Below are 15,706 nucleotides of genomic sequence, written 5' to 3'. Positions count from 1 at the left end.
AGGCCACATGTCTAACTCCATCATACATCGTGTTTTTTCAGGCATCCTTTGCTCAGTTCCAGCATGTTGTAAAGGAGAAATTGATCTAGGAGAAAAAATAACCTATTAGTACTAGGATGAGTGTTTAAACCAACAGCACGAATAATGTGTATCTCAAATTTTGGCTGTAAGAAAAATATTCAAAGCACCTTTGAGTTTGCATCTTCCTTTGCAATCTCAGCTTTGTCTAAAGCCACTTTAATTTCAACCCAACTACTTTATTTTGAACTTTGTAAAAAAACGTACTTTGCAAAGTTTCTTCCAGGAGACAGAGCTTTCTACGGGGAATTTGATTTAAAAAAAAAAAAAAAAAAAAAAAAAAAACCACCACAAAAAAAAAACCACACCAAACCTGTCATTTTTAAATGAGTCGGTACAAATTTAATTCTGAGTATCTTTCTCTCTCTGACTTCCCTGATTTCTAAGTCACAAGATTTGCTTTCTCTCATCCTTTTTATTCCCACCTCCACCAGTTTCCTTCCCTTTGAGTTCATGTCTGTGATACTCAATCTGAGGTCAGCTCATTGCATTTCCATAAGTTCCTTGTTGCAGATGGAGTGACACACTTCACTCATAAAAGAGATGTAGCAATATGTTTATTGACATAAACCAGCGATTTATCAAAGTTTGATAGTAAATGTGATGGTGGTTTAAGATTTGATAGCAAGGTACACTTGATTATTAACTGCATAGAGGACAGGGTTAGACAGAACTCTCAGGGACACCCTCCCGTTGGGTCAAGAGGTTCAGAAAGGATTCTCTTGCATTCTAAACTCCTTCTCAGAGGAGAGTTCAGGTGTGGCTGGATCCAGACTTAGAACTAGACTTGGTCAGCACCTTATGTCTAAGATATTATATGTGCACAATCAATCCTTTCTATCACTTAGTTAGGATTTCAATATTTAGCATGCTATTAATCACTTACTGAGAATCTGTTGAGGCAAGGACTCTCTCAGCCTCGAGGAGTAACCTTAAGAGGCATCCCTACTCAAGGGGAGATTTGGCATGCTGCCCACTGCCTTGCAGGAGAGCTCAGTGGGCCCTGGGCTGTCCACTAATTATGGAGTAAGATAATTGACTTGTAGTCATATTTACATACCAACTGCGGGTGTTAGTTTCTTCAAGATTTGGCTTGAGTGAGACACTGGCCAGCACTGTGGTTGGGTTGACATGTTGCTCAAATTAACCCTTGACTACTGTGGTGTTATCTGTCTCTCCCAAATCTGAGGATTGAGCAGGATGTAGCCATCATGACCAGACGCAGCCATTAAAACCTGGTGGTTGTCACTTGAGTAGGCAGGTTGGGGGCAGGAGGGAACACACCACCACATTCCCACAACTAGAATTAAACCAACAAACCCATGCAGGTGTTTGAGGCAGCAGAGAACTCCTTGTGCAGTTCTTGGGGTAGTGTGAGAGAGTAGTACATTGTGTACCTGTTTTCCTAACCTTAATTATACCAAAAGGCACTCGTGTGAATTGAAGAAAGAGGCTGCAGTTTAACTTCTGTAGTAGAGTTACCAGGTAAACACTTTTCAAGATAGGATGCTCTAAAGAGCTGCATGTCGGCTCTGTTCCTTTGATGATCCATTTGCTTTTGTTCCTTCAAAGTTGGAAAGTGAAATGCTTTCTGACCATCACCTTCAGTAAGTATTATGGAAAAATAGATTAAATATAGCACTTGTAATAGCTGTTTTCATACTTTTGTTTTGTTTTGTTTTCCTAAAGGTCCAGAAGGGGCAAACCTCTTTATTTACCACCTCCCCCAGGAGTTTGGAGATCAGGACATTCTGCAGATGTTCATGCCTTTTGGAAATGTTATCTCTGCTAAAGTCTTCATTGACAAACAGACCAATCTGAGCAAGTGCTTTGGTATGTCAAATTTAATAAATCGAATAGTAAAAACCACATGCACTGTACTGAAAAGGGGCCAGGAAAGAAAATTAATGGCAATGTGAGAAATGTCATACTGGAATCTCATTCCAAAAATAATGGACTGCTAATCCTCAAATAAGCGGGAAGAAGGACAGACAAACTAGTTCTAACTAAAAATTGGATATGAAAAAACAATAATAATCTTCCAGTCTGACATCTCGCATGAATGTGTCAAGTACGTGAAACTAATTACACCCTATGTGGGGGAATGTCATTTAGTATACTATTAAACTGCCTTATTATGGATACCTAATTATTCTCTATTGTATAGCTGAGCCACTTAAAAATGCTCTATGTTTAACCCATTACTTCTACATTACAGGAATTTCTTTCTTCTGAATTAAGTACAAGATTTTGCAATTAGTGATTGAATGGTGTGTACATGTAGTTCAGAATGCTTTACAGACAGTTGATGGCTAGATGTGCAGCCCCAGCTGTTGCAGGCAGGCACCAGTATATTATGTAAGGTAGCATCTCCCCTTACCTCAGGGCAGGTATGAAGGGAGCCTTAAAAGATGAGTGTCAAGCTTCCCAGAGAACACTTTGTGCTGCCAGTGAATTAGATCACGACAGAGGAGAAGATATGTTGGTATAAAATAAGTTCTAGGGTTGATTAAGTGGGCTGATGTCTTCTGAATAGCACAGATGCACCAGTTCAGTGCTTTGATGGAGTGGAGTACGGAATGTAAGCAAGTGGCAATCTGTTAAAGCATTAGTCTAATAATTGTGGTCTTACGCAAGGCATGAGGAGGCTCTAGGAAGAGGAAAGAATCTCTTAAAGATAGGTTTTATATGGGAGCTTCCATAAAAGTGACAATTCTTTCCCAGAGTAAAGGAATGCAACTGTATGTATGACAAAAGAGTAACGAGTCCAGACAACCCCCTAGTTTCCAAAACTCCTTTGTGTTGCTCTTTGCCCAGCACCATCCCTTAATTCTGAAGTGTCCCCATGATACATGCTTCTTAGCTTGCCTATCATTACTTTTTTTTAAATCTAGATTTTGTTAAAATGTGTTTGTCTAAGGATTTGGCTCCACCAGGGCTATTCAGGGACCCCACAGCTATTGGGCTTTAACCTATCTTGAAAATGTTTGAATTTATCTAAACAGACAGTACCCAAACAGGAGGAAAATTCAAGTTACTCAGAAATATCTACTGGACTGAAATTCAAGCCTTCCCACAATCTGAATGTTTTTCACCTGAAGATGAGCCCTTAGTACACTTGGAAAGTTCATTTGGTTCAGAGAAAGGCTGTGACATTCATTCTACATTTTTCCATAGTCTTTCATTTTTGAAGCATTCACTTCTTTAAACTTTACAAAAAGTTGTTTATATCTAAAGTAATACAGTCCAGCATGTTTCTGCAATGGGTTAAAACAGCCCCTGCAACTGTAGCAAATTTGAAAAGCAGAATTGGAATGGGCTCCCTATTGATCTGGAGCTAGTTCAGATAGTATGTTGGGGTGACAAAATCCTTGTTGAGGTGTCCAGGAATCTTGAAGAAATGTCATATCAAGCTACGTTAATCAGAACGCAACAGTTGTGGTGACTGCTGAAAGAATGTAGATTAGTTTGGGCAGGCAGCTCAATTCATGAGCTCGCTTCCCACGCTTTTTTTGTGGGTTTCCTTTTAGATTACCTACCTACACATTTGTCTGGATTTATGGGACATAACTACCTAACTTAGAGTGGTGCACCAAGGTTATCTTATTTGAGGGAAAAAGGGGGGGTCAACACCCAATGGATGGAGGAGTCCTCTGTCTTTTTGGCACTAGTCAGCTTTCACTAACATTTCAATTTCTCATTCTTCCTCCCCAGATACTCTGCCAGCAGTGAGAGAGTTCTGCTTTAAAAACAAAAAGAACTGCAGTGGCAGAGGAGGTTAAGATTTTCTGATTCAGTAGGTGACTCCTTGGTGATGCTGCTCATCACAGACAAAGCCAGAATTAATCCTGCTAGTTTAACATACTAGCATACTCTGTACGTACCTCCTCAGCTTTATTAGCAAGAATTGTATATTTGTTGTTTTGATCCCATATTTGTTTTTTTAAAAGCTTTATTTTTTCTCTGTCCTCCAACCCCAAACTAGCACAATAGTGCATCATTTCTCTCCTGTATCATTAGTGGTCATTGCTCTTGGTACAGTTTGGGGGTTTTTTTTGTTGTTGTTTGGTTGGTTTGGTCTTTTTTTTTTCCCCTTGTAATAATAACGGTAACGATGTTTTGCACATGTCTGGTGCTTTCTACTCTGGAGTTTTCAGTCTCCTACCTTTAGGAGGTGGAGGTCAATTTACAGATGAGGACAGGGAGAACACCAGAAAAGTGAAAATATTGTCCAAGGCTGTCCACTGGCAGAACTGGAAAGGGAAAGTGCATTCTGAGTGCGTTGCAGGGTAGTGATATACAATGATGAACTTTTAAATAACCCTGCCTCTGAAAATGAAAAATTACTTTTCTTTACAGAAAATGGACTTTACCATTATTTGCTTTCTTGTCCACCTCGAATGAATGCTCAAAAGATTAAATGGTGATGAGGATGACAGGACAGTCTGTTTATCCCTGGAAGTGCTCTTCCATGAGTTCTCATGAGTTCTAGTTGATTCAGTAGACAAAGGGTTTCACTTTTCAAGCTTAGCTCTCACCTTTCATAAACCATAGAATAACGGAAATGAGAGATGTAAAAGTAAGGGAGGGGAGGGGGGACCCAACTACATCAGCGGAGTCATGTCAACAAGGAAGATCCTCTAGAAGAAAATAGGGGAAAGAAAGAAAGAAAAGAAGAGAGTGATGAAGCTCCTTGGGATATGGCAGTAATATTAAGGTGAAATGATCTAGTGGAGAAAGTGAAGAAGTGACAAGAGTTTCTAAAACCAAGAAAGCTATGGAGGAACATTTATTATCCCTTAAGGAGGTAACAAATAATCAACCAGAGAACAGCATGAACAGAGTATATTGGCTTTAGCCAGGAGAAGGTCTGCAGAGATTTAAGTGAGAGGTGGTTCTGAGTGGAAGAAACAGAAGTTAGCCTCAATTGTCAGAGAAGAGTCTTAAGTTAAATAGTTTGGTGAAGTTGTTTCAAGGTGAAACCATAGGGATATTCTATGAAGGAGAGCAGCTGGACAAGGACCAGATAATTTGATAAGAGGGGTTTTTTTCTTTACGATGGGGAAAGTGTATAATTCTGACACTGAAGATGGAAGAGGGCAGCAGTGCAAGGTAAGCAAGAGACATAAAAGAACAGGTTAAAATGATGGTAAAAAGAGGTTATGCATCAGAAAAGTATGCAGGCCCTAAGCACAAATGAAGACGGCTGGTAGAAGAGAGGCACTGAGAAGCCTGTGTGTTAGGACTGAAAACAAAGTGTGTGGGATCCATGCTTTAACAGAGTGAAGTGATATGTGTTAAGGCAAATTCAAGTGGAAAGAAGAGGGAACATTTCAAAGCAGATGCATAATAGCAGGCTGAATACAGTAGTAATTAGCCAGAGCTGAGGCAGAGCAGCAGTTAGACGAGCTTTGCAATTACAAGTGGGAGGCCCACATATGAAAATGAATTTTGAGCTTCCAGAATCAGGGAGATTTGAGTCCATTATGAACAGAGCATTTTTAGTCTCCCGGGAAAAAGAAAGCTGAGCCAGGCCAGCCATTCTGAATTACCCGAGCAAGCATTATCCCCCTAGTTAGTGCTTGCAACCGAGGAGCAGAAGATCTGGAGTTCTCATCAAGCCCTGCCATTGTCTTTACAATGCTGCTTAATTTTGATGCTTGCATACCCCTTTGGGGACCAAGAGGCTGAATTAATTAACATTTAATGTACCTTGAGATCTCGAACTGGAAGGAGCTGAAAAATACACAATATTAATACTGCAACTGTCCTAGGCTAAGCCCAAAGAGATGAACGTTTTGTCACACACAGAACCAGTGCACGTGAACTCACCTTCAGGTGTGCAGATGGGTATAGGCGTTGCTAGGTTTGGGTTTTGTTTCTGTAACCAGGCTTTCTGTTTCAGCTTCACACCTGCAGACTGGCCTAATAGTACTTCCTAATAGACTGGGAGGTATGTAGATATTACACTGAAAAGTGTCACAGTAATAAATATCGTCAGTCTCTAAGGTAGGTAGATAAACAACAGATTGGAATCTGCATTGCACCAAAACTGGCCAACTGCATCCCAGCTAGTAAAGAAATATTGTGAAGGTAAAGGGGCAGGCAAAGGAAACTGGAGAGGAAATGGGATACGAAGTGTGATCAAAGAACTAATTGAAAGTGAGGTGAATGTGTCAAATAAACAGTAATAATAAAATCCTAACAAAACGCCTTCTGACATTTGTTCTAACCTATAGTTCGCTTTCTCTCCCGCCTCCGTTCTGTGTCTCGTAGGTTTTGTTAGCTATGACAATCCAGTCTCTGCACAAGCTGCTATCCAGGCTATGAACGGCTTTCAGATTGGCATGAAACGCTTGAAGGTTCAGCTGAAACGCTCCAAAAATGACAGCAAACCTTACTGATCTTAACCCCAGATGCTTACTGCTCTTATTTTAGCTTTCTTAGGGTAAGTCCCATGAGCAAACCTGTCCTCTGCAGGGGGGTTAAGAAAGAACATAGAGCCAACCTTCACCAAGAGACAGTTATTTTTACAGTTACCACTTCCATTTCCCCACTTGTCCTTATTACACTTGGCTCCCATTTCCTTGCCAAGTAATTACTGAGTTGTGTTACTGTATTTTGTTTTGCAGCATAATTTATCTCCTTTTTAAAACAAAAAAATAAATGTCTTGAAATTCAAAGCAACACACACACACACACACACAAAAAAAAAAAAATGTGCAATTTAACTCTGTGAACCCTGGTGCCATTAGCACACAATAAAAGTTGTTTTCTATGGATGGAACGTATTTTACCAGGGTGGCACCAGCAGTTTATAGGTTAAACAAAATGGCCTCATGCCAGTTGAAGCACTTACTTTGCAACACAAATTGAAACAAGTCTTTCCACTACATCAACTTGTTTTTTGAGAAGATTTGATTATTATTTTTTTTCAGTTCAAATCAACGTATTGTTATATATTAGTCTGATTTTACACTGGTCGTCTTTATATTTCACTTTTTTTTAAGTTCTTGTTTTTTTGGAAAGGATTAATGTAAAAAAAGATTTAGAGATCTGTTTCTAAAGCTACAGGGTTTAAAATAAAAAAAAATAAAATAAAATGAGTGACAATACTTGATGTTTCTTGAGAGATAAATTTAATAATAATAAAAAAAGAAAGCCACAGGCCTGTAAATTTTATTTGTAAAAAGCATTTCTATTTTTATACAAAATTTTTACTGCCTCAGAAATAATGGAAGTTATTTATTGCCTATTGTTAACTTATTGGATACCTAAAGAGCAGCTCTCTATGCTAGCTAGATCCTTTGAAGTAGTCTCTAGAGTAATTGTGCCAAGAATGGGCGCTTTTTCACTGTTGAACCCTACACCCTTTACAGTTCATGCTTTTATCCTCTTGTTTGTACTTGTCTGGTTATTTTGTTCGTAGTTTCCATTACCTAGTTTAAAGTTCAGTTGTCTGACCTTTTTTTCCCCCTCCCCGTACCTTTCTGTTACATTTGTAGAAACTGGTTCTTTCCTCTCTTTTCTCCCCAAAGAGGAATCCATTCTCTCTGACTCCTTTCAGATGGATTCTTTTGGGGTTCCATTGTGCTCTTGTTGACAAGTATTGTAAGTTAATGCAAATTATGTGAACGGCTCATAGACTCTACTGATAAAAGATTTGCATTAGTTTTCTCCTGCACCCATAAAAGTGATTTTGTTTGTGCTGCATAGATTCTATGTAACTTTTTTTCCTCTTCCTTGTTTTTTCCCTAGACATCTCCATGCCCGTTAGCCCATCGTTTGCCTAGCATGTCCCTGTGGCGTCTCAAAAAAAAAAAAAAAGTTTCATCGTCCCGTCATTGTTTCTGATGTCTTTCTGACCTCACATCATATTTGGTTCTCCTACTGACCTTTGATCTAGTTTGACCTTTGAAATTTGCATGTGACCTCATCTAGCTATGAATTCTGGGAAGTCAATGTGAAAAAACATTGCTGCATTCATGCAAGACTGAAATTTATTATTAGATAAATTAATGATAGGATTTAAAAACAACCTGTGGCAAAATGTTTTTTCTTTCTTTCCTTTTTTTGGTTTTCTTTTTTCCTTTGGGTTTTTTTGTTTGGGTTTTTTGTTTTGGTTTTTCTTTCATTTCGTAAAAAAAAAAATAAAAAAAAAACAGACTTGAAAGTATTATACAGGGATTGGCATTCTGCCTGGTCACTGGTGACAATAGCAATATGTGTCCAGAGGCACAGAATGTTGGTTTCTAACAGACTACTTCCAAAACAGTTTGAGAAATAAAACTGTCTGATTTTAAGTCTCTAGAGGTCTGTAATAGTTTTTACATTTTTCAGGCAGTGTAAAGTTTTTTGATAAGGCCATTTTAGGTGGCTCACTTTCTCATTAAAGTATATATATAGAACCACTTTTTGTAGATTAGTATAAGAAAATATTTACCCTGTTTTAGGGCAAATGCTACCTACTTGTGTCACCTTTTGCTGAACTGACTCACAGTTAGACAATCCATGGTTTAATGCACATGAAATTACCTATATTTTATACTGTTTCAATGTACAGAAGAAAGGTTACTGTAAAATGTGTTACGTTGGTGCTTCTGTGAATTAAGTTGTGGTTTCATCATGAGTCTTATGGTCTTAAGTGTTCTATGTTTATAAAAGACAAGTTTAAATTGGTTTACTTGAACAACAAGAACAAAAACAAGATTCAAAAAAAAAAACACAAAAAAAAAGTTGTTTGCTTAAAAAAAAAAAAAAATTTCATGTGAAAAATGAAAAAATATTCCAGAATAAGTTTGTGTTGGCTTGTGACGCATTGATGTCATTTTTTTATTGTGAACAATTTAGATGTGTTTGTGTTCAGCAAAATGTGATCGGTTTTTCTTTTAAAGAAAAAAAAAAAATCAGTGAAACTATAGTGCCAAATTCCAAAGGTACTTTCTTCCTAGAGCTTCAGTGTGTTTCTTGTGTGAAGTAATTTGATAACATGGGTATTTTATTATGTGTTTTGTATAAATCCCTAATATTTAAAGAAAAAAGAGGTTAAAAAGTTTGTTAACTTGCTATCCTGTGGTCTTGTTGCCTGAAATTGTTATTGTTTGTTATTTCTCTTTGATGTTTTTTGTAAAACATTGTATAAGTGCCCATGTTTCACTTTTTTAACCACTCTGCACACATCAATGCTGTGAAAGCAAACCTCACTATGTATTTTCTTCATATTGTATGGAAACCTCTAAGGTGAGAAAGTTTTGAACTTTTAACCCTTTCCACCCAGAGCTGTCTTGAGTGTTAATACCTTTTATACATTCACCATTTTGCTGTTTATTTTTATATATATATCTATATCTATAAATATATATATACTTAGTTTTTTGTGGTTTATTTAATACATGGTTGAAATCAGAACAATGCACAGGGCAGATCTGAAGGACAAAAATATTTTACTGCTGTCTAAATTTCTTCTGTATCTATAACTAAAATTATTTAAAACAGTAATTAACTTGTGGTTTTCCTTTTTAGATTTTGGGGATTTTGTCTTTTCTTAAAGAGCTTTTAATATGCTGCTGGAATATGCTATTCAGTATTAATAAAATAAAAGAAAAAGAAAACAATTCTTTAATTATCTATTGTGTGAGCCACTCCCCGACAGGAGTGGTTAATCCACCATTTGAAAACCTTGAGGAGAAAAAAAAAAAATATTTTTGTAATTTAAATAAATGAACTTTTGCTTAAATCAGATGCACTAGATCTTCCTGGGTGAAAATTCAATGTGCACTGCAGTTAAACTACTTTTTATGGATAAAGTTTACATACACTGTAATGTTTGGTGTTATCTGCCATTATTTGTAACGGCAATATATTGGCTTACTCCTGCAGACACTCGTAGAGAGAGGAGTAACTTTACTCGTACAAGTAGTCCATGGGAATTATATATGTGACTGATGTGGGTGTTTGCTGGAGGAAGCTCTGTGTAAGGAACCAGAAAAAAGATGCTGGTAGCCCTTTTCACTGCCTTGTAAGTCTGATTAGATTGCATTTCTACCGCACAAGTAGTGACCAACAACCAGATTTGGTTCTTTGCTACCGGTATAGAGAATCCATTGCCAATCTGATGCGTGTGAGCAGCAGTACCTGCTACTGATGATAAAGTGCCATACCTTCTTCCACTTCCTATCTGATTATATTCAAAGCCGCCTAAAATTCAAAATGAAGCCCTATATGAACAACATCAGCTGGTGCACTCTTGTCTCTCATCCCCAACTTAAATGCTTCTTTATGTAGAGCCCTGGGATGGAAAGGACTAGCCTCTAGTGATGCAAAAAAGTTTCCTTCTTATAGCACATGCACTTATAAATAAATGATCTATACTTTTCTCACATTTTTACTACTGCTGGGGCCTTCCTACACCCTTTGAGGGCTATTTTGTACTACTTGCAGCAATTTTGCATATTCGAAGTATCATCTCACGTACATTATATTATATATATGTACATATATATATAATATGAGATCATCATTTGGATTGTTTAGACTGTTTCACTAATTTTTCTCATTGTACCCACCATATAAATTTCCAAAGCTTTTTTTGATGCCCTAGTGTGTGTTCTGCGGGTTTACCAGTCCAGTTAGAGCGGTGATGCCTTTGGTCCTCAGGCAGTGTAACTCGGCATCAGGCTGCCCAGAATTACTCTATATGGGACATTGGCTTAGCAGTGGGAGAAGAGGAATGTTTCTGTACTTTCAGGCAACTGAGATGGGTCATTGCTGAGAAAAGTGTCCATCTTGAAATAAGATTAAAAAAAATAAAATTAAAAAAAAAAATCAAGTACTAAACCAAAAACCCAAACATACACCTCCTTGGAGACAAATTATCTACCAGTCCTCTTTCAAAATATTGAAAGGAAAAAGCTGCAAGGGTGCAAGGGCCTAATAAGAGAGGAAGAAAAACAAGGGAAATTGCTTTACAAAATTCTAATCAAAAGACTAGACTAGTTGTTTTTTCAAACAAATTAGCTAATTGCGATGAAATGGCAGTCCTCAAAGGAGTAACAAGTTCATCTTTCTTTCACCATAGGGGTTACAGTTCCTTGGCTTGTGCTACTCTGGAATCATTTTACTGTTTCTGTTTTTATTATCTTAAGTGCTAATTAACAAAAGGAAAAAATATCCTGTAGTTTCATTACCTTTTTGGATAATGTCATACAAAAAAAAAAAAAAAAAACAAACCTATGTATTTGTGTTTTTTTTGTGCTGTGAGAATTGTTGTTTGTAGATTAATAATACTATCATTTTGTTTAGAATTACAAACTAGTTTTTAAGTATTGTCTGAGAAAAGCCAAAGTTAATGCAATCTAGTGGAAACTGTAAGACCATTTGAGTATTGTTTCTGTTTTATTGATGCATTTGGATTTTGTTGTTTGATGGAATTTGAGCCAAAAAAAAAAAGAACAAAAAAAAAAAAGAAAAAAAAAAAAAAGCAGGCTTTCCTATTTCTACAACTTGATTGTACTTATGCATTTTGTACCAGTGGAACTTTTTATACTGGAGATTAAAAAACAAATGGAAATTTTTGTGGCTTACTCTTGTGGGCCCCCTCGATCATGACTGATTTTCAAGTTTGATTTCTGGACGGTAGAAAGAGAGTTGGTTTTGTTTAGAGAATTCAAAACTTTGGCTTGATTTCTTTTTTTCCCTTTGCTTATATCTAGTGTTTAGAATTTTGTCTTAACAAAAGCGGTAAGTTTCACTTTTTATTCTGTATCGTGCAGTTACACAATAAGGTAATTAGAATTAGGAGTACTCGGTCACTTTGCGTGGATAAATGTATTAGTTAAAACGTTAGGGGTTTGCTTTTTTGCTGTTTAGATCAGAGTTTTTTCTGATTCTTCTGTCCTCATTGTGAACATAACCGTGTAGTTGAAACAGTCAGACTTATTTTTGTAACGTATGTTATTGTGTGATGCAGTTTTTTGCTTCTGTCTCCAATATTAAACCATTTTCCTAATACTTGTCTCTCTACTTTGTGTGTTGTATTGTTGGTGGTCATTCTGTGTTGGTAATACATCTACACACCTCACTGTTTCACGTGCCTGTTTTTTTTTTTCTCTATTTGTTGGTTGTGTACAAAAGATACAGTCGATTCCACCTAAGTGAATATCTGATTGGGGGGCAAAAGAGGATTTGTATATTTTAGACATGTTATGGTTTCTTTGATTTTTTTTTTTTTTTCTCTCTTCCTCCCCCTAGTCATGCCTTATCACTTGGATAATCTGAGCAGGAAGCATTTTAAATGAGTTTCCTTCAAAGTCATATTGAAAGTAGCTTTTGTTAGTCTTCTAACTGCAAAAGCTTCTGCACACAAACACACAGAAGCCACCTGAAAAGGGTTTTTTTTTGCTGTGACATTTCAGTCAGTCTGGAAAATGCAGATTATGGAGATCAATTCTTCCTAGTCGTTAAAAAAAAAAAAAAAAAAATACTCTGCCGCTACTTCGCAGAAGCATATGAAACGTTCAAGAAAAGGAGGATATAGCCTTGGGATTTCTTCCAAACTGCACAGTAATCTGATGGCATATGGTGTTAGTCAAACTCTCCTTAGAAACTAATCACATCTTAACTAGGGCTGTGAGAGCCTGCAAAAGCCTACCAGGTGATCGAGCTTGTTATGTGCAGTTATACATATAATAATTTAAAAAAATAAAATAAAATCCAAGTGAGCACAGGAAGACTTTCTCTTAAAGCCAGTGGAAGTAAAAAAAAACAAACAAAAAAAAAAGGCAAAAAGAATCCCCTGTTGTTCAAATGGGTGATATTTTTGCTGTGGGCTTACAAAGCAGATCATTCTCAGCATTGGCTAATAGTATTACACAAATCTCAAAAGGGACAAAAGAAATAACATAGCGCTTTTTTTCTTATTATCTTTTACAGTTGGCTTTTAGCTTTTTTTATTCTTTCATTTCCTATAATTTTTTCCTCCTCACGAGAATCTCTCTGCTCTCCCCCAACCGGTGTCTACCACAATGAAATAAAAGCTGCAAAGGAAAAAAAAAAATCTATGTTGTTCTGGTTTACAAAAAAGTCTCTCTTCTCTCCTCTGTCTGATCTCAGATACAAACCTTACAATTCGGAGAGGGGGAAAAAAAATAAACAAATCCAACCAAACCAAACCCAAGGAGGAGAGAGCAGCACTGGTGAGTGCTCTCTGGAATTCAAGCCATACGCCCCCGTCCCTTTCCTTTGTCCCACTTTCTGTGATGCTCAGGAATCGAAGACCACTTAGAAGTGCTCTTATGAGACCCAAACGACACTCCTCCCTCTTGTTTCCTCTCCCCTGGTCTTTCTGGCACTCTGGCTTTGGCTCACACACACAAACACACACACACCCCCCTCAAGTAATGTCTTACGAGGTCATGGCGCACTGGGTGTTTCCGTGTGGTGTCAGCAGCAACGTTGGCTCCTGCATTTGGAAGAGTTTTGAAATTTTCTGGTGGCTCATGAGTTGGCCTTGTTGTTATTGCTCGATATATTTTTTAAAAAACTTTTTTTTTTTTTTGCTTTTTTCATTTTTCTGTTTCCATGAAAGGCAAATAAGTGATGAATGGAATCCCAAACAAGCTGAAATGTCGTCTTGCAGGGTCTGTTGTCAGAGGTCAGGGGTCCAAGCAACTCTAAGTTTAATCTAAATCCAGAGAAGCCTATAGTGGGCAGCCCAGTCAGGAAAGCAGAAACCAATGGTCAGACTATGTCCTGGGTCTCTGACATCTCTATAGAGTTTGTGATCCCGATTTGGATAATTTTGACACCAGTGGATTCAGTTGAGTAAGTCTTGACTTGCATGAATGATGAATCAGAATTGGTCCCTGGGATTTTTACGTTTCTGTGGAAGTTTTGGATGCTTTCTTTTTTGTTTTCCTTTTTTTTTTCTCCAAACTTGGTCTTAGGAAAGAAACTAGAGCTTTGTGGAGGGTCTTTTCTTCCAAAAATACAACTGAAAAAAAGACTTATACTGCAGTTGTGTTTCTTTTAAATACTCAGGGCTGAAAGATACAGGTTTGGTTTTTTTATTTATTTTTTTTTTATTTCAACAATGGGGAAAAATGAGTTCCTTAAAGCAATGCAGCTGAACAGTTTGTCCTGCTTAAATGCATGCTTTTAATTTCAATTATGTAAGGCACCTTGCAGTGTTAGCAAAATGTCTCTTTGTTAGCTATATGTGTATCGCCATGGGAAATTACCAAACTGTCACAAGACTTGCTGATTAAAGAATAGCCTGCCAGAGTGTGTGTGCCTTTGCCCAGTGTGACTCTTAGGTATTAGGCTAAGGAAAACAGTTTAACAAAATGTAGTGTGAATCATTCCTGATAAGTGAATAAAGCATTGTGACCAAGCAATCAGATTATTCACTTATCAGGAATCGACTGTACTGATAGTTTGCCTGATCGTTTTTGTTCCTCATCTCTGTTGTAGTTTCACTACTTTGCTGTGTTCTGTTTTTTCTCTCATGCTCTTAGCAAAATCACTGGGAATATCCCTTCGTGTGATCATGAAACATGCTACTGAGTAACAAATAAAAAAAAAAAAAATTTAAAATATAAAAATGATATCTTAACAAAATCTATGCACTTGCTATCAGGAACACAATACTGGATGTGTCTTATATATATTGAACTATAATAGTATTCGATTTCTTAAATAAAGCTTAAGAAAGGATTCTGTTGTCTGTAAAATTTTATGAGCATTAAATGGAAAAAAAAAACAAAGCCATGTTTCTAGGGTTGGGCACTTTTTGTTACATGAAATCTGACTGGGTACACGGTCTTTAACCATGCCCAGGTAAATGTTATATAATTCGCTTGATATTTCATTAATAACAGAGACCTTGAAATTTAGGCTTACTGAAGTGTGTGGGGAGAAAAAGTCTTACCATTCAACGACTTGCAGCAAAAGATACTAAAATGCATAAATTTCTATCTTTTTCTGTATTTGCAAAACCAAATGTTCTTGCTTTTGCTCTAAAACTAATAGCTAAAATATATGAATCAGAAAACAATACTACATTGCTTCCACAGACAATGCTATACTTGGTTTTGGTATGTGACTTTTTTTCCTCCTGATTCTAGATAGGTTTAAAATTAAAAAATGAAACCCCTTATGCTCAAAATCACAAATTCAACACTGGAGGTCAAAGCATCTTTTTGCGGAAGATGTGTGGCTTACTGTACTTTTCCTGTATCTGAGCCTTCTCTTATGAAAACATTTTCACATCAAAACCCATGAACTAAATGGGAATTGAATAGATTAAACTGTTGACTACACTGAAAACTATTCCTTCAATGGCTGTACATTCGCCACAAAATTGTAGGTTTCGCACAATCAGATTTTTATGGAAATGCCCATACTTCTTGTATTTAGCAAACTTTCAATAATGCCAGCCTTTGGCAGAAAGATCTGGGAGAGTGGTGGGGGTTGCTTTCTTTTTTTTTCTTTTGAACTGCATTACTGCCTCACTTTTCATATGCCATTATATTATCTGAAAAAAAAAAAAAAAATTAAATTGTGGAAATCTATCTGCTGCTGCTTGTATCATTCTCCTCTATTAATACATATTTAGCAAATGTTATTGAAC

General features: G+C 36.9%; 1 protein-coding gene across 8 annotated transcripts in view; it reads left to right on the top strand.

Moving 5' to 3' along the window:
- The window catches only part of CELF2 (CUGBP Elav-like family member 2), a 382,663-nt gene extending 370,576 nt beyond the window's left edge, over positions 1-12,087 (top strand). For all 8 annotated transcript variants that reach the window (XM_074903509.1, XM_074903506.1, XM_074903508.1 and 5 more), the window contains 3 exons: positions 1,768-1,911; positions 6,355-6,526; positions 7,837-12,087. In XM_074903509.1, the coding sequence (XP_074759610.1) occupies positions 1,768-1,911; positions 6,355-6,482 (272 nt within the window). In that variant the 3' untranslated portion in view covers positions 6,483-6,526; positions 7,837-12,087. The remainder of the gene's footprint in view (positions 1-1,767; positions 1,912-6,354; positions 6,527-7,836) is intronic.
- Positions 12,088-15,706: the final 3,619 nt, after the last annotated feature.

The sequence above is a fragment of the Athene noctua genome, chromosome 3 (assembly GCF_965140245.1).
Source record: "Athene noctua chromosome 3, bAthNoc1.hap1.1, whole genome shotgun sequence".
Taxonomy (NCBI): Eukaryota; Metazoa; Chordata; class Aves; order Strigiformes; family Strigidae; genus Athene; species Athene noctua.
This window is presented reverse-complemented; position numbering and strand designations above follow the sequence as displayed.